At 43.2% G+C, this 23,160-nt stretch overlaps 1 protein-coding gene and 1 long non-coding RNA gene across 7 annotated transcripts in view; both read left to right on the forward strand.

Moving 5' to 3' along the window:
• The first annotated feature begins 4,230 nt into the window (after window positions 1–4,230).
• Window positions 4,231–13,097, forward strand: LOC115895479. The gene is made up of 3 exons (XR_004055666.1): window positions 4,231–4,349; window positions 11,443–11,496; window positions 12,946–13,097. It is a non-coding gene; the product is annotated as an uncharacterized LOC115895479 (long non-coding RNA).
• A 244-nt stretch (window positions 13,098–13,341) lies between these two features.
• Window positions 13,342–23,160, forward strand: part of MALT1 (MALT1 paracaspase) — an 87,698-nt gene continuing 77,879 nt past the window's right edge. For 4 of the 6 annotated variants that reach the window (XM_030925847.1, XM_030925852.1, XM_030925848.1 and 1 more), the window contains exon 1: window positions 13,364–13,802. In XM_030925847.1, the coding sequence (XP_030781707.1) occupies window positions 13,594–13,802 (209 nt within the window). In that variant the 5' untranslated portion in view covers window positions 13,364–13,593. Of the gene's footprint in view, window positions 13,803–23,160 lie in introns of all 6 variants that reach the window. The other 2 variants (XM_030925849.1, XM_030925851.1) reach the window with 2 other exon arrangements.

The following is a 23,160-nucleotide window of genomic DNA, read 5'->3' on the forward strand; positions in this document are numbered from 1 at the left end:
GTGGGACAAAGACTAATTCCACAGACTACATTTAAAGCAGTAGTGGGAGTTAAAAGTAAAATTGCATTATAATTAGACCCTCCAAGTCCTGCCCGTTCAACTTAAGGTTACTCACACTACTGAGGTGAGATAGAAAAGTAGTTGGTGAATTTCAACTGGAAAAGTGTAGCCATGTGAAGGAACCTAGGAGTCTCATCTCTGTCCTGAAGTTAATCTGCCCAATGTCTCAAAGGCCTCAAGAATTGTTCTCAGGGAAGTATTAGAATGCAAATAAAACCACCATTCTACTTTTGACTAGAAATCCTCTGGTGGTTGCCTGAAATGGGGAGGTATTGTTTAATGGGTATAAGAGTTTCAGTTGGGGAAGATGAAAAAGTTCTGGAGATGAATGGTGATGTCACAACAATGTGAATGTTCTTAATGCCACTAAATTGCACACTAAAAAATGTTAAAATGACAAATCTTACATATTGTATATTTCATCACAATAAAAAAATAGCATAAGGATGATTTTTTATCCACTGGGAAAATAAAATAATCATTATTAATTCTAAAACCAAAATAAAACCCTGATGGATGCTTTGCCAGTTAAAGCATCTTCAGAAAGATGACAAGAAGTTAGACACTGTATCCAGAGGAACAATTTGGCTTAGGCAGAAAAGGGAGATTTGTAGGCTCACCCAACTGAACTGCAGGAAGGATGGGTATGAGCTGGACCTCAGGAATGACGACAGCTGGGACTGGAACACCACCTACCCTTTCTCTGTCTCTTGTTTCTACTTCTCTCAGTGTACCAGCCACTTTCTCCCACCACAGACTGGCTTCTTCTGCACAGCCTGTGGGACATGGCCACCAAACAGCTCAGACTCATACCTCACAGTTTTGCCACCTGAGCAAACCCAAGATGTTCCATCTGGTTGAAGGTCAGAAGTATCAGGACTGAACTTGGGGAACATGCCTACCTGTAGCCAATCACTGAGTTAGGGAAGCAGATCAGTCAGAAACTGGGAGATCTCATTAAATCACACTGTGGAAAGCAATATTTCTGAGAACAGAGTACTACCCCACTCTAGGCAGACAAAACAGTAGCCACCATCCATCTGCACAGTCCTTCCCTTCTCTGGAACAGATCCCAAACAGTGCTGGGAAGACCTCAGCAGCACAGTTGGACCACCTATGTGCTCCTACTTGGGCATCCTGGATCACTGGATTTCTCAGCTAATGCTGGGTTGGCAGAAATGATGGGGAGGGGAGCAGTAGAATCCTGCCCTAAGTTGCAGCCAGTCATCTGAGGCCATTTTTTTCTTGTCAGTGCTATATCCCCAGAGGGTTGGACTTTTCTCTATTCTGTCATACTTTATTCAGACAATTTCTAGAACAATGTTGGCCAGTAGAGAAGATTCCCATCATCTTATCTCTATACCTAGCTCCAAAGATTCCCCGCCCCCAACCTTGTGAATCTCTGACTCAGTGTTATTAGTCTTAAAAACCCAGGTCCTGAACCAGACTATGCCGTGCTCCTCTTTGGAGCGAATCTTGGATTATCAAATAATCAAATAATGGCTAAGATCAGCCCTTGTTTCCCCATGTCCCTGCTCAGCGCCAGCTCTGTCTTCATCCCCTCCCAGGCTTGGCCCCCTTTCTGCTGAGATGCACCCTAGCCTGTTGCCCATAAAGGAATGTGAGAAAAGTATCTACACTTCTGAAGACAGTGTGCTCCACCCTTCAAAGCTTTAGAAAGATAAATTTAGACATAAAACCGGAAGTATTTCTCTGTGTGACTGACAGTGATCTAAGAGAAGTTATTGCCTCAAGATATTTTGAAGCTGTAGTGTGGGGAAGCAGTTCTCAAAGCCCAGGGTGGATCAGGATCACCTGGAGGGCTTATTAAGCTACATATTGTTGGGTCCACCCCAGAGTTTCGATTCAGTCGATCAGGGGATCAGAGGCGTGGCCTAAGAATTTGCATTTTTTTAACTCTTTTTTTTTTTTTTTTTTGAGATGAAGTCTCGCTCTGTCGCCCAGGCCGGAGTGCAGTGGCAAGATCTTGGCTCACTGCAACCTCTGCCTCCCGGGTTCAAGCAATTCTCCTGGCTCAGCCTCCTGAGTAGCTGGGATTACAGGTGCGTGCCACCATATGTGGCTAATTTTTATATTTTTGGTAGAGACGGGGTTTTGTCATGTTGGCCAGGCTGGTCTCAAACTCCTGACCTCAAGTGATCCGCCCGCCTCAGCCTCCCAAAGTGCTGGGAGTACAGTTGTGAGCCACCACGCCCAGCCAGAATTTGCATTTTTAAAAAGGTCCCTGGCCGGGCGCGGTGGCTCAAGCCTGTAATCCCAGCACTTTGGGAGGCCGAGACGGGCGGATCATGAGGTCAGCAGATCGAGACCATCCTGGCTAACACGGTGAAACCCCGTCTCTACTAAAAAATGCAAAAATCTAGCCGGGCGAGGTGGTGGGCGCCTGTAGTCCCAGCTACTCGGGAAGCTGAGGCAGGAGAATGGCGTAAACCCGGGAGGCGGAGCTTGCAGTGAGCTGAGATCCGGCCACTGCACTCCAGCCCGGGCGACAGAACGAGACTCCGTCTCAAAAAAAAAAAAAAAAAAGTCCCTGATGATGCTGATGCAGGACCACACTTTGAGAACCACTATGGTAGAGGTTTAGGAAGAGACAGAGAAAAATCTCTCTAGGCTACAAGACTGTCTGATGCTGAAGGTCTTGGCCTAGGTCAGCTAAGGTGCTCTTTAGGGCTGACATTCTGTGATTGTTAAACAGGTGACTAAATATGTATCTGTGTCAAGCTACTCTTATCATTAAACAATTCTTGACTGCTTACTTTATTAAAATATAAGAATTCCCAGGAGCTTCAGACCTCTGATCTATATATAACAGAACTTCATTAAATATAACTAAGTAACTTAGTGAAAAGCTTGAACTATAGAATAGTCTAACTAATTGCCCTTTCAAATAGGCATTTAACAATAATTTCAACTAGCCTCCTACAAAAATGTTTCACAGCAAAGCTTTCACTGATGTTTTTGCAAAATGAATTTAATTACTAATTGTAAGGATTAGTATATAGCTGATATGTAAATGTCTTAGATATGATTTAAACTGTTGAGTCAACTGAACATGTACCTTCCTCTCTCACTTCCTCTAACAAATAAATCTTGTATTTTAATTTAATACTGTGTCCATTCTTCTGAAATAGCTGTTTATTCTCAATATCTAATTTTAGACATATAACTAATATGTTACAATTTTCAACTGCCAGTTATTTAAATGCTGCCCCCTCCCTGACACAAATAAATCTTATTTACATATTATTTGCTTCATAAGTATTCCACCATCCTGCAGTCACTGTGATCATTGTCCCCAGCTAGTCTTTGATCTGTGATAATTGTCCACAGTTAGTCTTTGATCATATGTTCTCCCGTCTGGAGGAACTAATGTCCTTCCAACTCTGCCCAGCCTTCAGGGTACAATTTCGGTCCCTACTTTTCTCTTAGGCTTTCTTCAGCCACTGTAACTTTAAGTTTCTCCCTTATCCGAAATCCCTTGCCACTTAGAACCTCAGGAGTAAAGGAACCTCAGAGAACATCTGGGCCACACTGCCCTCTGATTAAATGTGTCTACAGTGTACCACACCCAGGAACTCCCACACTCCGAATGAACAGCCTAGTGATCAGGAGCTTTCAAGCAATTTTTGGCACCTAACACTTTGTGAAGAGTCTGCTAAACTCCCTCTATCACAAATCCCAGAAGACTGAGAACAGGTTATCCTTGGAGGCGTGTAATACAGTATTTAACCACCTTTCTACCTGAGTGTGCATACCTGCAAAGGGTAATGTCGATATTAACCAGGAATGATCATGGCTGTCACATTTAAGCTAATAATAATAAAGTACACAATTTATTATGCAGAAAGAATCATGCCTTCATAATCAGTCTTCACAAAGATTCCTTTAACTCTCTGCACCCACCATTCTTAATCCTAGAAAATTATTTCTCTTTGCTTTTTGCTCATCCATAGGTCCTTTGACAAAAGTCTCTGGAAAACTATTGAACTACATACATCAACAATACAGAAGTCCTAATGTCCAAAACCTTGCTTGTCACTTTTTTGCGTGTATAATTTATCTCCTCAACTAGATCATATTAGGCTTCTAGAAAACATGAGTTCTGTTTACATTTTGTGCCCCTTGACAGCTGTATCTGAATGGAGTTAGGATCTGGAAGCCCAAGTCTCCTTGTCAATGTCTGCTTGGTTCCCAAGGACATATGCAAATGAAAGAGGGCCATGGTACACAGAAGACATTGCTGGAAAGTGTGCTCTTTTTACTATTGGGTGAGTCATCTGCTGAAATCTTTATAATAGACTTCTACGTTGATGGAATGGGTTGGACTAACAAGGAACCACCATTACTCCAAGGCTCAGAGCAGAGTGCACAGCCATTCCCAGAACTGCTTCATCGTCTCAAACAGAAACTCTGTACACATTAAACAATACCTCCCCATTCCCTTCTCCCACTAGCCCCTGGCAATCACTTTTCTACTTCCTGTCTCTATGAATTTGACCATGCGAAGTATCTCCTATAAGCAAAGTTGTATAATATTTGTCCTTTTGTGTCTTATTTCACTTAGCACAATACTTTCTAGGTTTATCCATGCTGAGCATGTGTGAGAATATCATTCCTTTTTTATGGGCCAGACATAGTGGCTCATGCCTGTCATCCCAGGTGTGGGAGGGATCATACACCGTTGGGAGACTGACGTGGGAGGACGGTTTGGGCACAGGAGGGGTTCGAGACTAGCCTGGGCAACATAGGGAGACCCTATCTCCAAAAATAAAAGAGGCCGGGTGCGGTGGTTCATGCCTATAATCCCAGCACTTTGGGAGGCCGAGGTGGGCTGATCACTTGAGGCCATGAGTTTGAGACCAGCCTGGCCAACATGGCGAAACCCCATCTCTACTAAAACATACAAAAATCATCTGCGTGTGGCGGTGCACGTCTGTAATTCCAGCTACTCCAGAGGCTGAGGCACGAGAGTTGCTTGAACCTGGGAGGCAGAGGGTGCAGTCAGTTGAGGTGGCGCCACTGCCCTCCAGCCTGGGAGGCATAATGAGACCCTGTCTCAAAACAAAAACAAAACAAAAAATAAAAACAACAAACAAACAGACACTTATTTAAAAAAAAAAAAGAAGGTCATTTTTTATGGCTGAATATCATTCCATTGTATGGATATACTACGTTTTTTTAAAAGAATTTTCAATTTTTTGGGGTACGTACCTAGCAGTGGCATTGTTGGATCAAATGGTAATTCTATGTTTAGCTTTTTGAGGAATTCTTTTTCCCTCATGTAACTCTTAGGTGCAGCCAAGGGAGAGGAAGGAGCACTAATATGGCCAGTATTCCTCTTAAAACCTAAGAGTAGCCAGGCGTGGTGGCTCATGCCTGTAATCCCAGCACTTCAGGAAGCCAAGGCGGGGAATCACAAGGTCAAGGAACTGAGACCATCCTGGTCAACCAACGTGGTGAAACCCTGTCTCTACTAAAAATACAAAAATTAGCTGGGCGTAGTGGGGCACACCTGTAGTCCCAGCTACTCTAGGGAGGCTGAGGCAGGAGAATTGCTTGAACCCGGGAGGTGGAGGTTGCAGTGCGCCGAGATTACGCCACTGCTCTCCAGCCCGAGCGACAGAGCAAGACTCTGTCTCAAAAACAAAAAACAACAACAACAAAAAACCTAAGAATGTACTGATTGGTAGTTGGTAAATATTATTGAATGAATTTCTTCATAAATTATATGATAGTCCAATGCATTTGTTATTATCCCACATTCAAAAAACTATTCTGTGGATTAATGTAGTTATTACCCTGTTGAAAATCCCATTTTCCATTTGAAATAAAATCCCAATTGAAGTTTCTACCCATAGTTGAAATATGTCCCCTGTGATAATTTAAGTATCAGAGTTTCTTAATGATTTGCTTTGTAGATAATAAATTAGGCCTGATTCAAGACTTTTCCTATCACAGTGCCATTTCTGTAATAATCCCTGGTGTTATTCCTGTTGTAATACTAATGCTCAGATAGCTTCTCTTGAAAAGAAAGGAGAAGTTGTCTATATCCATAGGAACAAGCACATATAAATGTCTTCCATCTCATAAAGCATTGCCAAATTATCCTTTTCTATCAGGCCCCAGCATTTCTACCTGAAAATCAACTGCAAGGATGCTTTACTACATGATAATATATCCTTTCTACCCGAGCAGTGTCTGCTGTAAGATATCAACCACCTTTTGCAATGCACTATTGCCCATTCTGCAAATTGGACAGTTTCTTCAGAATTTACAACTTCTGTTTCAATGTAGGAGTCAGGCGGGATGCTCTACGCAGAGACAGGGATGGGTACAGAGAGAGAGAAATACATGCAGTCTCCCTATAAAGGTTCTTCAATCCCATACCTCAGTGTATACAAATCTGTAAAAATGTATACATGGATAAACATGTATCAAATACAGAAATCCCAAAGTGAACTTTGGGAGAAAAAAAAAAGACAAAGTTGCCAACCAGTCTGAGCAATAGTGAAAACCACTGTTGTCTCAAATAATTGATCAATCTCTTACCTTTTTTTTTGTTGCTTTACCATTTTTTTAAAATGTGTCTGAAGTTTTACAACCATTCCTGGATATAAAGGAACGATACTGGTTTGGGGCATCAGCTGGGGTAGGTCAGGGGGATAGGAAGAGCAGAGGGGAGTCAGTGCCGCCTGGACAGTTGATTGAGCTGAGAGGAGAAGTGGTAGCACCTGTGAGTTTTGAGCTTTACTAGGTACATTCTAAGATAGCACTTTCTATAGGAAAATCCATAGAACACTAGTTCTGGGACACACTTAGCAAAAACAGGCCCAGTAAGTAAAAAAGTCTGGAGACACTCTATATACCGGTGAAGCCACAACATATTGCAGTTTCTTAAAGGTTCTGAGACATACAGAAAAGAAACCTGAAAAACTTTAACACAGGGTTTACCAAATTAGTTTTGCCATGGAGCTCTTTTTGTAAGTAATGCATTAATAATGTGTTTCAAGGAACTGGTGTTCCCTAGGACATAACTTGGGGAATTTTGCTCTAGAGCAACTGGATACTCTTGCAACCATTGTTCTTATATCCCTGGACCTTCAAACCCTATTATTATTATTTTGAGACAGAGTTTCACCCTTGTCACCCAGGCTGGAGTGTAATGGCACAATCTGGGTCACTGCAACCTCCGCCTCCCAGGGTTGAGCGATTCTCCTGCCTCAGCCTCCCAAGTAGCTGGGATTACAAGCATGTACCACCATGCCTGGCTAATTTTTTGTATTTTTAGTAGAGATGGGGCTTCACCATGTTGGCCAGGCTGGTCTCAAACTCCTGGCCTCAAGTTATCCGTCCACCTTGGCCTCCCAAATTGCTGGGATTATAGGCATGAGCCACCATACCCGGCCCTTCAAACCCTATTCATTCCTCCTAGAGTTCTAAGCCCTTATTCAACCACAGCTTCTCACAACTCTCGTTTCCTTTTATTAGCCACTTTTCTTTCCAAGACAATGGGTATCCCATCCCCTTGAATGCCACCTATTAAAATCCACCTCCTGCACCTTTGCCCCTTCTCATTTCCTCCACTTGGAACATATCCATCCCTTCCTTCAAGATCCAGCCCTAAACTCTGACTATAGGAAGCCTTTTCTGAAGAAGTCCACTTACATGGAACGTTCAGTTATTTAAATTATCCTTTATTTAATGCTAGTATATCACAGAGAACCTGCTGATGATACAGTTACATGAATCTTCTCTTGGGAATAATTTGTTATCTCTACCTTTCACACTTACTCATTTAACAACAAGGCTAAATCTAATACCATTGCCCTCTCTACTACACATTTACTATATTCCATATACCAGAAATGTTTGTTTCATTTCCTTCTGACTAAACCAAGTAGAATGTAGAATAACACATTTGAAAGTTGGCTGAGGCAGGTGGATCACCTGAGGTCACGAGTTCAAGACCAGCCTGACCAACATGGCGAAACCCTGTCTCTACTAAAAATACAAAAATAAGCCGGGCATGGTGGCACGTGACTGTAATCCCAGCTACTCAGGAGGCTGAGGCAGGAGAATTGCTTGAACCCGGGAGGTGGAGGCTGCAGTGAGCTGAGATCGCACCATTGCACTCCAGCCTGGGCAACAAGAGTAAAACTCTGTCTCAAAAAAAAAAAAAAAAAAGTTTAAACATTCTTTAAAGTATAGTGATTCATGCAACCAGACACGACCACAGACTAGTAAAAAATAATCCCAAATATGTGTTCAGTTTGCCCCTCCTTTCCATGCCCAGTGTTGTGGCTCTTGGTGGAGGCCTTTGTTTCCCATCTACATTATTAGAATACTTCTTGGACTTCCACTCTTTCCCCTCCCCACACTGCTGCCCAAGAGATGTTTCAAAAACCCAAAAGTGAAATCACTATCCCGCTGGAAATATTTCAATTACTGTCCACCACTTAAAGCAGTGTTTCTCAAACTGTAAACATTTAGCAGCTTTAGGGGTTTTGACATATCCACAAACCACCTGTACTCTTGGGCATTTAATACACTTCCTTAAACAAAATCAAATTTTTACAAGTAAATTTGATATAGTCCTAATCAATACTATTAGTTGAAATAGCAATTTTGATTGGCAGCTATTTTTCTTTCCTGTATTAATGTATAACTACTACAAGAAAAATGTTCATCCATGTAAAACTTAAGAGCATCTTGTATAACACCAGTGGGGCATAGATGGCTCTGCGGTAGGTACATTTATACAGAATAAAATCTCAGGATTTTGGCATGACATAATCCAGTCTTCACTGCCTTTTATATCTTGGTCTCTGTCCTTTTCCTATCAGTATCCCCAGCTCTCCTGGAGCAACTGCAGTTCTCCAACCTTGCTGTGATATTTTCCGGCTCTGTGCTTTTATAGGATGGTATTTTATTTTTTTATTTTTGAGACAGAGTCTCGCTCTTTCGCCCAGGTTGGAGTGCAGTGGCATGACTTCAGCTCACTGCAACCTCCACCTCCCGGGTTCAAGCAATTCTCTGCCTCGGTCTCCCGAGTAGCTGGGATCACAGCTGCCTGCCACTTGCCCGGCTAATTTTTGTATTTTTAGTAGAGATAGGGTTTCACCATCTTGGCCAGGCTGGTCTTGATCTCCTAACCTCGTGATCCACCCACCTCGGCCTCCCAAAGTGCTGGTATTACAGGTGTGAGCCACTGCGGCTGGCCTACAGTATGGTATTCTTTCTACCCTGTTTCCCAAGCCATCCCTCTCATCTTTCCACATGGACCAAAGGGCTCTCCCCTGGATTTGTATACTTCTTTGCTATCAAAAGAGCACTCACTCCTACCATTCCTTATCTTAAGCAGATATCGGGTTTGGTCAACATTGTATTCTGCAAACTCTAAGGGAAAACTGGTGAAGACTGAACTGTGGTGTGGGAATCCCGCCTAGTTCATCTGCCTGGGTTGTCTTCGACTTTGTCTCATGACTAGGCTATTTTACAACTCTGAGGTCAAAGCGAACTTGCAGAAAACTGATAGTGATGCAAGTGAATCTTGTTTACAATTAAATAAATTCTGTCAGGTGGAGGTTCAATTGCATTCCCTCCTCCACTGTGGAAGCAGCCAGTTTTGCATCTAGGAAGCAACTTCATTTCAACGGGCTGACATATTTATCTGGTCTTTGGGTTCTCCTCTGAAGTAATTGTAACACCTTTCTGATTCCCTTGTTAGTTAATGAGTTAAAATCTCTGATATGTATTCATTGCATATTTGTTGCATCATGATTTAAACTTTCTTTTAGAAACTATTCTTAAGGCCGGGCACGGTGGCTCATGCCTGTAATCCCAGCACTTTGGGAGGGCCGACATGGGTGAATCACCTGAGGTCAGGAGTTCAAGAGCAGTCTGGGCAACATGGTGAAACGCTCTCTCTACTAAAAATACAAAATATTAGCTGGGCATGGTGGTGTGCACCTGTAATCCCAGCTACTCAGGAGGCTGAGGCAGGAGTATCACTTGAACCTGGGAGGCGGACGGTTTCAGTGAGCCGAGATCGCGCGCCATTGCACTCCGGCCTGGGCAACAAGAGCATAACTCCATCTCAAAATAAATAAATTAATCAAATGAAAACTATTCTTTAACAGTTTGTATTTGATTCAGAGTCTGGTGCCCCATGAATATGTGTTCATGATGGAATGATTGAGTGAATGAATAAATTTAGACAAGTAGGTGTAGACTTCCCATGGTCAGGATCAAATATTTAGGTCTGGATGATTCATCATGAAGGAAGGGTGTAGAATACTAGTATGACGCTTAGCCACCATTACAAAGTTGAAATCGAAATGAGAAAATTTTCCTAATCCTTCAGAAGATGGTGGCAAGAATGGGCTGCAAGGGATGTGCTGAGCCTGTGTCTGTGGGTCACCTGAGTGGCCCCTACAGAGACTGAGTTGGAGAGGTCACAAAGTGGGCTGAGCATGGAATAAGGGATGGGAGACAATGACGACTTTTTTTTTTTTTCAGACAGTCTCGCCCTGTCACCCACGCTGGAGTGCAGTGGCACAATCTCAGCTCACTGCAACCTCTGCCTCCTGGGTTCAAGCAATTCTCCTGCCTCAGCCTCCCAAGTAGCTGGGATTACAGGCGTGCGTGACCACACCCAGCTAATTTTTTTGTGTGTATAGTAGAGACGGGGTTTCACCATGTTGGTCACGCTGGTCCTGAACTCCTGACCTCGTTGTCTGCCTGCCTCGGCCTCCCAAAGTGTTGGGATTACAGGCGTGAGCCACCGTGCCTGGCCATGAATGCCATTTAAGCCACATAACTCCTGCTTCCTTTCCCTCCATTGTATACAGATTCAAGGACCAGCAGGTTTTCTCCTGCACTGAGTCTTTTAAACCCTGTCCAACTGTGAAATAATACATCATTCTGGCATTTTTTTTTTAGTTGGAGTACCATCTATAGTTAAATTGTATAAAGGAAAAAAATCCTATGAGTCAGTTTCCAGATCTATGAGTGCTTTGAAGATTACATCAATGGAGTTCCATATACTGAAACTACAAGCTTCCTGCCAATTGTCTGGATTTACAAAGATCTATTTCACTTTGAACTAATGAGGAAGAACTCCCAAGGTTATTATCTATAGACATGCATGAACTTTTAAGGGACATTTAAAAGCCAGATCTTTACCCCCAATTTTTTTCCTATATTCATATAAACATAATGATTAATATAGAAAAGGAAGCTGAATTACTTATGTTGTTCCCAAAACTGATGTAGTAACTTTGAGTACTCATATACAATGCACATACTTCTCCCTGACACTATGTAATACTGTTAAGTAATATTATTTTCCACTTTTTACAGGTGTGGAAACTGAAGCTCAGAGAGGTTAAGTAGCTCACCTAACGTCCACCACTAGTAAGTGGCAGCAGCATCAAGTCCCCAACTCAGGACTAACTTTAAAGGTCACATTCTACTACACCATTATCCCCGTAAGAGAACCACAGGAGTGAAATTATGTCATAGAAATATTAACATTTGGTTGAGGGAAGAAAAAGACCAGTCAAAAAATGTAATGTCAGTTTGGGTAGAGGATGGAGGGTGGCGGGTAGAGTGACTGGATAGGTTATAAAATTTTTAGGTGGAAAAAAAGGTTGGGAGTAGGGTAAAACGAGGGAGGCAGTCACTTGGGAAGCAGGGGGAGGAGGGTACAACTCCAGGTCAAAACAGTGCCCAGCTGAGCTATATTTGATAAGCGTAAATAACACTGGCACCCATTTAACTCATATGTACACATGAGAGGTTGCATAAGCAACACTTTGTACACGGCAGACTTTTCTAAGTCTAAATTTAGAAGACCTTTGTTGAATTTAAATTAAAAGGCAGGTTCCAGTAAAGACTAGATGTGATTTCCATAATTGGCAGATGCAGGTAATAGATCCTCAGAAAATATTTGTTCAATGATTGAGGACAAAACGGGAAGGCACCTGAAGTAGTTGGGAAAGGCTTGCCAAGTCAAACTGAGTATGAAATGGCACTTGTATGTGTAAGGGTAATAGCATTTATTATCTACGATGTGCCAGTTACCGAGTTAAGTGCTTCACATAGCCAACAACTCTATATAAACTATTTTCAGTCCTGTGTTAATAGATAAGGCAGAGAAATTAACTCATTCAAGCTTCTAACCCTTGAAGCCAGCAGATCTTTCCGGGTCCAAAGGTCATGCTCTTAGCCATCGCACTGCAGTCTGAATCCTGAACTTATGCTAGAGTGAAGTTTAAGGACTGCTTCTGCTAGAAAGAGGTGGAGACTGTATGGCGCACCTACCTCGCCAACATGTATAAGAATATAGGTATCCAAATTATTGGTCAGAAAATCCTGCTGCCTTGGGTGTTGAAAAGCTAATGGCAACAGAAATTGGGCCAGGAAGCCTTGTGTAGGGAACTATCTGACTGGTCAGATTTCGTAAGTTACTTCCTTTTTTGTCCCAAACGAAGCCATAGTTTTCAAAGGGATAATGGCCTTGGATGTTGTTAAGAGTGGCAGAGAGAGCTCAGGTGTCATCCATTCCGGATCACTCCAGGGAAGGGCATCCTCTACAGAGTTGTCTGCTTTGACGACGAAGATTGCGGGGGGCAGTCTGACCCGGGAAAATCAGATTATTCCTGCTAAATACAATCATTTCCAAGATCTGATTAGCCTTAAATATGCCACAGCTCAGTTTGCAAAGTAGTAATTTTTTAATAGTCAAAAATTTTGGCCAATTCCAACTCAAGTATCCGGATCTCTAGCACTACTTCCCTCTAGCAATGCCATACACATCTAACCCTAAAACGAGGAAGCGTCCGCTGAGGTTGCCCATTGCAGGATTCTGGTGTGTCGCTGGGCACATGCAAGTTCCTGAGTCAGGGGAGAGCGCCCACCGGAGACTGCGGGCGGGAGCCGGCGACGGAGAACCGCATGCCCAACTCTCTGGCGTGAGTACGCAGGCCTCCTCCCACGGTCTCGGGAAGCCCAGACGCCGCAGGCTTCCTTGCCGTAGAGGAGCTGCCGGGGCGTAGTTCCTCCACCGCTTCCTCCTCCAGCTGCACCCAACCCGTCCTTTCCTGCTCTGTATGGCCTCCCCACCTCCCGGGTTTGAAGCGCGCGCCACTGCCAGCCCGGGACCGCAGGGGTGGGCGAGGGAGGCGCACAGCCGCACGCACTGTCGCTGTAGGCAACCCCGCCCCGCCCCTCGAGGCCCAAGGTCCCGCCCCTCGAGGCTCCGTGCCTCGCCCCCCGGGTGCCCCGCCCCTCTGCGTGGCTGGCGTGGCCGGTAGGCCCGGCTCCCCCCGGCAAACCTGTCTAGTTGGGGCGGGGAGCGGAGCTTCCTCCTTCGAGGGCCGTGCCGCGCTGCCAGATTTGTGCTTCCGCCCCTGCCTCCGCGGCTCGGAGGCGAGCGGAAGGTGTCCCGGGGCCGAGGCCCGTGACGGGGCCGGCGGGAGCCCCGGCAGTCAGGGGTCGCCGGCGAGGGCCATGTCGCTGTTGGGGGACCCGCTGCAGGCCCTGCCGCCCTCGGCCGCCCTCACGGGGCCGCTGCTCGCCCCTCCGGCCGGCGCGACCCTCAACCGCCTGCGGGAGCCGCTGCTGCGGAGGCTCAGCGAACACCTGGACCAGGCGCCCGAGGGCCGGGGCTGGAGGAGGCTGGCGGAGCTGGCGGGGAGTCGCGGGCGCCTCCGCCTCAGGTGAGCTCGGGGCCGCGGCAGGCCGGGCGCGCGTGCCGAGCGAAGTGGGCTCCCGTGGGGAAGTGGGGGTGCCGTCGGCGGGGCTGAGCGCGGCAGGGGCGGCCGGCGTGAGTGAGCGGAGGTGGGGAGGACTTCGGTCATTGAGACGAGCGGAACCCAGCAGCGCCCCGGAACGCCTGGGATTTGAGAGTGGAGCCCAGGGCTCCGGAAGGAGGAGGCAAAAGTGGCCCAGCGGCTGCCTCGCTCCCTTTTCCCACCCCCGCCCCTGGATGAGAGGGAGAAGTCGAGGTTGACCCCGGAGAATAGTGAGAGAAGGAAAGCTGTCCGGAGGCCCCTGGGATGGGGCAGTCATTCTGAGGACTTAAAATGCAAAAGAAAGGGATGTGGACACTGCCCTGGGAGACCTGAGGAAGGCTGGGAAGAAGCGCAGGCGAGGTGATGAATGCAGAGGGTGGAGTGCAGGAATTCAAGAACATTTTGCAGGGTATTGGAAAAGACTGACGCCGAACTCATCATCTTCCTCCATCAAACCAGGTTACCACGTTCCCTTCTTGACTTCACCATGAACATGAAACTCGAAGTAAAACTCTTTTCCTTATTCGGTTTGGAATGACTGTATTAGGGTTCCTGAAGTTTTGGTCTGGAGACTCCTTTACCCTCTTAAGAATTATTGAGGACCCCAGAGAGCTCTTATGTGGGTTAGAGATAATACATACATGTAATATATACTGATATTTACTGCCATTGAAATTAAAGCTAAGACATTTTTAAAATATTAATTTATTTAAAAAGAACCCATTACATGGTAGCAGAAATAATACTTTCGTGGAAAAACAAATTTTCCAAAACAAAAAAGTCAATTAGAGAAGTGGCATTGGTTTTCATTTTGAAGATCTCTTTAATGTCTGGGCTTAATCACAGAGCTGAATTCGTTTATGTGCTTCTGCATTCAGTATTTTGCACTATTACAGGTCACAAGACACTGGAAACTGCAGTGTCCACTCCTGAAAGAATGAATGAAAAAGCTAAATAAAATCTTAATATTATTATGAAAAATCTTTCTGACCTTGTGGACCACGTGAGAGGGTCTCAGGAACTGCACTAGGGGTTCCCAGACCCCACTTAGAACCATTACTTTGTACCGTTGTTGTAATTTTGGCCTGCCTTTGAACCCCTTAGCAGTTTTTTAAACTTCTCAAATGACTATGATTTGTCTTATAGTATAATTATTTGTACACATCTTTATAAATGCCCTAAGAACAGAAACCGTCTCTTAATATTCTGTTATGTGTAGAAGTTAGTAAATACTTGATGAAAGGGAAGTCATTTATTCAAAATGGTATTAAGTGCTTACTATTTGCTAGAAATTTTAGAAGATAAAAAACTAACAAATATTAAATTCCTAATCATAAGGGGTTATCCAGTAATGGACTATTATTTGGGGACCTTTATAATAACATTAAATGCTGTGTTGGGTATGAATGATAATGGATTTTTGTCATTTATTGAGGACATGGTATGTACCATAAAATGTACTAAATGTTTACATGCTGCTGCTGCTGTTTCATTCTTCTTTATTCTTCTTATTTTTGCATTATCTTTTTTTTTCCCCTCAAGATGGAGTCTTGCTCTGTTGCCCAGGCTGGAGTGCAATGGTGTGATCTTGGCTCACTGCAACCTCCGCCTCCCGGGTTCAAGCAGTTCTTCTGCCTCAGCCTCCCGAGTAGCTGGGATTACAAGCATGTGCCACCACAGCGCGCTAATTGTTTTATATTTTTAGTAGAGACGGGATTTTGCTGTGTTAGCCAGGCTGGTCTTGACCTCAGGTAATCCATCTGCCTTAGTCTTCCAAAGTTCTGGGATTACAGGCATGAGCTACCCTGCCTGGCCACATTATTTTCTTAAACCCTCCTGACAACTCTCAGTTTCAGAGTTTGGGATTGAGGCAAAGGGTAATAGTGACTTGGGATTATTGCTTGTGCAAAGGAGTAATGATGTAAGGAGGGAATAACTAGCAAGACCTAACAGAGAGGTGGCATATTTTTTTTCTGTTCTAGGAAAAACACGTTGGGCTTTTGGATACGCAAAAAAAAAAAAGTCAATACTGTTATGCTAGGTCCATAAATTTCTGAATTTCTGGACTTACCATAATGTAAAAAATTGTCTTTGGGGGCAGATCTCCAGAGTATTACAGTGTTAAGAGTACTCTAGTTAGGGAAGGTTCTGGGCTTCCTGAAGAAAGCCGGGTATGGAGGACTCCTACATGGCCATGAAGGAGGGAGAAGAAAGTCAGCAAGGCCCTGCCAGGGCAGAAGCGTGGCTGCTGGAATCCAAAAGCAGTGGATACTTGATGTTGGATGTTGTGTTTTCTTTGCCTGCCTTCGGTCAGTTTTTGTTAAAGGCTACAGAATGGTCTTAGCTTTGTTTGGGGGAACTAAAGGAAAGATTTGCGGCCACTTTTCTGTGGAGTCACACAGAGAAGGGGACAGTTGCCTAACAAGAGGTGGCAAGCACAAAGGGCATGCAGTTATGGAATCTTTGAGAATTTGGGGTGGGAAGTCTGATGAGAGGCAGATGAATTTCACCTGTCTTTCAGGGTGGTAAAGGTTAGTTTTGAGGAGGTTGGTTGCAGTGAGAAGTGTTGGAGAATTTGGGAACGTTAAGCTCATCCTTATTGAGATCAGAAGAATTAAACTGACTTTTTTCAAAAAGCAGCACTGAGAACTTCGGGGCTGGACAGTGAAGCAAGGTCAGCTGAGGATGCTTACTCTATTTAAGACAAAAAAGTTACTGTAAAGTGATTTCATACTGATGGGGGAGGATCTGTGATACTAGAAGGTCCTAAAGGTATTTTTTCCCTGGTGCCAGAGACAGGAATTACGGTGTGAGCGTCTAGTCCGTGTGGATGACAAGTCCCACGAGGCTGTGAAGTGCTTTCTGGATCTGCAGCCCTAAATCTCGAAATGTTGCCCATTCTGTTTCTTTTTCTTCTCTTCACTTTTTTTTTCTGACACTTTACATCTTTCCTCAAACTGGGTGAAAATTTAATAATACAAATAAGTAAACCACAAGAAAAGAGCCCGTTCAAACTGTCTACAAGGGATTAGGAATAATTGTAAATGTTTTCATTGCTGATGACTCACAGTGAATCCTTGTTTATAGCTAGTTCCCCACAGCCATGTACATTTGGGAATGCACTATAGTCAAACTCAGCCCTAATTCCATTCAAGACTGACCTGGACACCCTTTGCTGTTAGTGTGGATAGGCACAGACTCTGAGGGTCTTGCCCAAGCTATATAAATTCTTTGGTGGCATGGAACATCAGAGCCCTAAGGATGGCAGACCTTACAGGAGGCATTACATGCTGCCTGAAATTCTGTTAAGTGGGGAGCTTAGAAATGAGGCTATGGAGCCTGGACCAAGGAAAAACAGTCATTGCATACCTGCTGAGTAGAAGGTGCACTTTTAGCTGCAGAAATCCTGCTCTCACGCAGTTTATTATAGGAATGAGAACATGTAGAAGGCTCTAACAAAAGGTTTCCTCCCAGCCTAGGAAACATACTGAGACCCTGTTTCTACAAAAAATAAAAAATTAGCTAGGCATAGTGGCACACACCTATAGTCCCAGCTACTCTGCAGGCTGAGGTGGGATTGCTTGAGCCCAGGAGTTCGAGGCTGCAGTGAGCCTCAACAATTTTGACTGAAATTCATTCAGTAATCATTCATTTACGCATAATGTGGACAAGACAGAATTTTAGGTATTGATTTAGGTATTGTCAGCCTCCAGCGTGGTCGACAGAGTAAGACCTTGTCTCTAGAACAAATAAACTAAAAAAGGTTTCCTTCCCGCCCTCTTGGTCTTATCCTTCAGTCCCACGGCTTTACATTTATTTGGGTTGATTACTCCTAATTTCTATTTCCAGCCCGTTTCTCTGCTTTGAACTCCTAGATTCATGCATGTAAACACTTGTTTGCCATCTTCTCTTGAATGACCAAGAGACATCTTAAATGTAACATGTCCAGAATTTAACCTGTCTTTCCTTATAAACCTCTTTCTTTCAGTTTCCGTACCCTCTGGTTGTTGAGGCCAAAAACTTCGAAGTCATTCCTGACTCCACTTGTCACACACAAATCATTTTTGTCAGTACATCCTGCCTGCTGTACCTTCACTATATGTATGTAGAGTCCAACCTCCACTGCTGGCAGACTGGACCAAGCCACGTTGTCTCTCAACTAGATTATTCCAGTAGCCATTTAACTTCTCCCTCTTTCGCTTTGCTCCCACCCCAGTCTGTTATCAATATAACAGTAAGAATGATTCTTTAAAAACATCACATCAAGTCTTACTCCTCCTTTGCTCAAAACTCTCCTATTGTGGCCATGCGTGGTAGCCTCACACCTGTAATCCCAGCACTTTGGGAGGCCAGGGTGAGAGGATTACTTAAGCCTAGGACTTCAAAACCAGTCTGAGCAACATAGACCCCATTAAAAAAAAAAATGCCAACTCTCCTATTGCTTTTCCATCTCAGAGTAAAAACACCATTAGCTACCAGTTCAGTCTTCATCCTGATATCTTCTTATCTCCATCCCTCTCTACTCTGGTCACATGTGCCTTCTTGCCTTCCTTTGGACACAGTAGTCTTTGTACTTGCTGCTTACTCAGACTGAGATGGTCTCCATAAGTAACCACATGACTTGTTCACCTCACTGAGCTCTTGTCTGATCATAATATTTAAAATTACCCCCTACATCTGCTCAGTGTTACCTGTCTACTTGCGTTACCTTAGTTTCCTCCAAAACGCTTATGACCATTGGCTGCTTGGATACATACACAAAGAGATATCTCTGTGTATATTAAATTTATGTCTGTACTTTTCTAGAATGAAAGATCCAGGAAGATACAGAATTTTGTTTTGTTTCCTGCCGTATCCTCAACACCTAGAAAAAACGGTGGCCTGTTTTAGGTGATTGATAAATAGATCAAATTAATGAATAAAGATTCCAAATAGTAAATATACCAAGAGGAGAAGCGGAAGAACCTGAAAACAGCATTATGGTTTGTCCCCTAAAGGATGTATAATACATTCTATTTGATTATATATTTTTAAAGATAAAAATAGAGATATTTTTAAAAAGCAAAGTACATTTGTTTCAGTAATAAAGCAGTTTTTAAATAAAATCAAAAATTCTAAATTAGGACTTTCAGAAACTACTTCAAAGCACACTCTTACAGGAATGTAACTTAAAAAGGAAAGAAAGAAAAGTTAGGTCTGTATAAGCATCATCTTAGCTGAAAGCCAGTGCCCATGTGGAAAATCAGTAAAACAAAAAGAGATACAGTATCTTCTTTTTCTCCTGTGCCTCTTGTCATGGAAGATAAATCATCTATAGTTCAATTTGAGCTTTGTTCTTTTGGGGGGAAGGAAAGCCAAGTGTTTTTAATTTTCTCTATATCAATATGACATTAATTAAAGCATCACTTGGTTGCATTTGATAAGATGGCTTCTTAATTTCATTTGTCAGATCCTGGTAAACTTCTGAATCATAAAAATTATATTTAGCATACAGCATCCTTATTTTTACAAATCTCATTCTAATTATTTACAAAATTGGTAATCTTTGTATTGTTCCTAACACAGGTTCTTTCACTTGGGCATTTCAGAAACTAAAATAATAAATAGTAAAATAAAGTTTCACAAAATAAGAGCACTAACAGGCAGCTTCAACTTTTTATGTGTTCTGTCATCATAGTCACCATTGTTTCTTAAAAGAAAGAACACTTTAACACCTAAAAATAGAAAATATAATTTTAGAATAAAAGACAGCTTTATTGTCCTTATTTGTATCATTTTACCTTGGACTGCAGATCGTGCTGCCACTGGTCTGCAGTCCAGAATTTCGGACTGGTTGACCTGTGATATGATGATTCACATTTAACAAGAATGGCATATTGAATATAATAAAATTGAACGAAGATGCTTAGAAAAGAATACCTAGTAAATATAGTGATCACAGGAGGCCTTCGAGGACATTTTCAGGTTACCAAAATAATAGTTACTCAAAATTTATTTATTTATTTATTTATTTATTTATTTATTTATTTTTTTTTTTTTTGGAGACGGAGTCTCACTCTGTCGCGGGGGCTGGAGTGCAGTGGCCGGATCTCAGCTCACTGCAAGCTCCGCCTCCCGGGTTCACGCCATTCTCCTGCCTCAGCCTCCCGAGTAGCTGGGACTACAGGCGCCCGCCACCTCGCCCGGCTAGTTTTTTGTATTTTTTAGTAGAGACGGGGTTTCACAGTATTAGCCAGGATGGTCTCGATCTCCTGACCTCGTGATCCGCCCGTCTCGGCCTCCCAAAGTGCTGGGATTACAGGCTTGAGCCACCGCGCCCGGCCTCAAAAAAATTTTTAAGGAAAAGCTAAAATTGTTTCAGAAATAAGCATAGTTAAGAAATTAGCTTTGGCCGGGCACGGTGGCTCAAGCCTGTAATCCCAGCACTTTGGGAGGCCGAGAGGGGCGGATCACGAGGTCAGGAAATCGAGACCATCCTGGCTAACACAGTGAAACCCCGTCTCTACTAAAAAAAAAAAAAAATACAGGCCGGGCGCGGTGGCTCAAGCCTGTAATCCCAGCACTTTGGGAGGCCGAGACGGGCGGAGCATGAGGTCAGGAGATCGAGACCATCCTGGCTAATACGGTGAAACCCCGTCTCTACTAAAAAATACAAAAAACTAGCCGGGCGAGGTGGCGGGCGCCTGTAGTCCCAGCTACTCGGGAGGCTGAGACAGGAGAATGGCGTGAACCCGGGAGGCGGAGCTTGCAGTGAGCTGAGAGCCGGCCACTGCACTCCAGCCTGGGCGGCAGAGCAAGACTCCGTCTCAAAAAAAAAAAAAAAAAAAAAAATACAAAAAACTAGCCGGGCGAGGTGGGGGGCGCCTGTAGTCCCAGCTACTCGGGAGGCTGAGGCAGGAGAATGGCGTAAACCCGGGAGGCGGAGCTTGCAGTGAGCTGAGATCCGGCCACTGCACTCCAGCCTGGGCGACAGAGCGAGACTCCGTCTCAAAAAAAAAAAAAAAAAAGAAATTAGCTTTAATATTCTTTTAATATCCCCATATTCTTATTGCATAGTAAGAGCTAACCTTTACTGAATGTCTGTTACCTGTCAAGCACTGTGTTAAACACTTCTTACATGGGTTAGTTATTTAATTCTAACAACTCTATGAGGTAATGTTACTAATGAAATTAATTTGATCATATACATTTTTTCCATATGAAATCAACATCGTTGAATTATAAATCTTGGATGACAGTATAAATGGTATGGTAGCATCTTAATAAGACTACTCAAAATGAATGAAGATTAATATTTCAAGCAATAAAATAGCTTGCTAACCTTGATTCTGTCACACCCCGGCACTATTATGTTTCACCCCTTGCATCTATTCAGGCTTTCAGCCTTGACAGTTATGATTGAGATTCATTCAGTAATCTTTCATTTATGCATACATAATTAATATGGACAAGACAGAATTTTAGGTATTGAGGGATTTTATGTCTGTGTGTGTGTGTATACACACATGTCTGTTTAATATGCTGGGGTTTCTGTTTCAAGGAGTTTACTATAATCTAGTTGGATAAAGAAGCTTTTCTTCATGCTCATGAAGAAAAGCTCACAGTTCTGAGGTTAAATTATGGAGATAAAACATGAAACAAGTCTGCACATGACTGCCTAAGGCCCAAATCCAGGCTGCTACTTGTTTCATATAACCCATGATTTAAGACTGGTTTTTGTGTTTTACGAATTGTAAAACAAAACAAAAAACAACAAAGAAGAATGTGTGATAGAGACTTTATGGCCCAGAATATCTAAAGTATATACTCACTGGCCATTTAGAAAAACAGTTGTCTATAAAATTAGTGCAGTTAGAAGACTGTCTATAAAGTGTGTTTGATGGACTGATGTGGTCTAGGAGGACCTTATAGAGAAGCTAGAGTTAATATGGGACTGTAATTGAAATTGGCAGGAAAAGGAGCAGGATCTGCAAAGATGGATGAGGTATGAATTTTACAGTATATCACGCAGATTATCTAAACACTTTGGTTGGCTGTTGTTGGTTATGTTTCTTTGGGAAAGTTTTTGTGTCGTTGATTGCTTGGTTTTTACTTGATTTCTTTTGTCTCCCCTTGAATGTTTCGTACTTGTATTTTCCCCTTCTATAAAATGATTACAATTCATATCATTGTTCCATTCTTCCTGGCCTTCTGTGATCTGATCTTAACCTGTCTTTCTAATCTCGTATACCACTACTGCACACAATAACATGGAAAAGGAAATTGTATATGTATGTTAAATACTGGCATTTTAAAAAGAATAGTTTTAACAAAAGGACAATAAGACACTCTTTAAAGGAAGAGTTAGCAAACTATTTCCGTAGAGGACCCAATGGTAAATATTTTTGGCTTTGCAGCCAGGTATTCAGCTCTGCTGTTATATCAGGAGAGCTGCCATAGACATTTGTAAATATGTGAATGAATGAGTGTAGCTGTGCTCCAATAAAACTTTATTTACGGAAATCAGGTAGCTGAACACATTTGGCCCACAGGCCATGGTCCCTGCAGTAGGATATTTCTAGGTACTTAGAAGTACTATGGTTTCTTTTTTCTTTTTTTTTTTAAGAGAGTCTTGATCTGTCGCCCAAGCTGGAGTGCAGTGGCACAATCTCAGCTCACTGCAATCTCTGCCTCCTGGATTCAAGCGATTCTTGTGCCTCCTGAGTAGCTGGGACTACAGGCGTGCGTCACCACACACCAGCTAACTTTTGTATTTTCAGTAGAGACGGGATTTCACCATGTTGACCAGGCTGGTCTCAAACTCCTGGCTTGATGAGATCCGCCTGCCTCGGCCTCCCAAAGTGCTGGGATTACAGGTGTGCGCCACCATGCCCAGCCTAAGTACTTTGAATGTCAATAGTACTGGTTCTCTTTCTAAATATACTTTTTAAAAATTATCAAAAGAGCCAGGAGTGGTGGCTCCAGCACTTTGGGAGGCAGAGGCGGGATTTTCGCTGGAGCCGAGGAATTTGAAACCAGCCTCGGCGACATAGCAAGACACCATCTCTATTTAAAAAAAAAAAAAAACTATCAAAAAATAAATGCACATAAAAAAACAACCATACAAAAGGGGTTATAGTGAAAAGTAGATCATCCAGCCATGAGCTCTACTGTCTTACCCTCTCTGAGGCAACCATGGCTATGAGTTTCTTAGATACCTTTTCAAAGTTTACTCTCCATGTATAAGAACACACACAAATGATCTTGGTAATAGCAAACACTGTTCTGTATCTTCCTTTTTTTG

Source organism: Rhinopithecus roxellana, chromosome 21 (genome assembly GCF_007565055.1).
Source record: "Rhinopithecus roxellana isolate Shanxi Qingling chromosome 21, ASM756505v1, whole genome shotgun sequence".
Lineage (NCBI taxonomy): Eukaryota > Metazoa > Chordata > Mammalia > Primates > Cercopithecidae > Rhinopithecus > Rhinopithecus roxellana.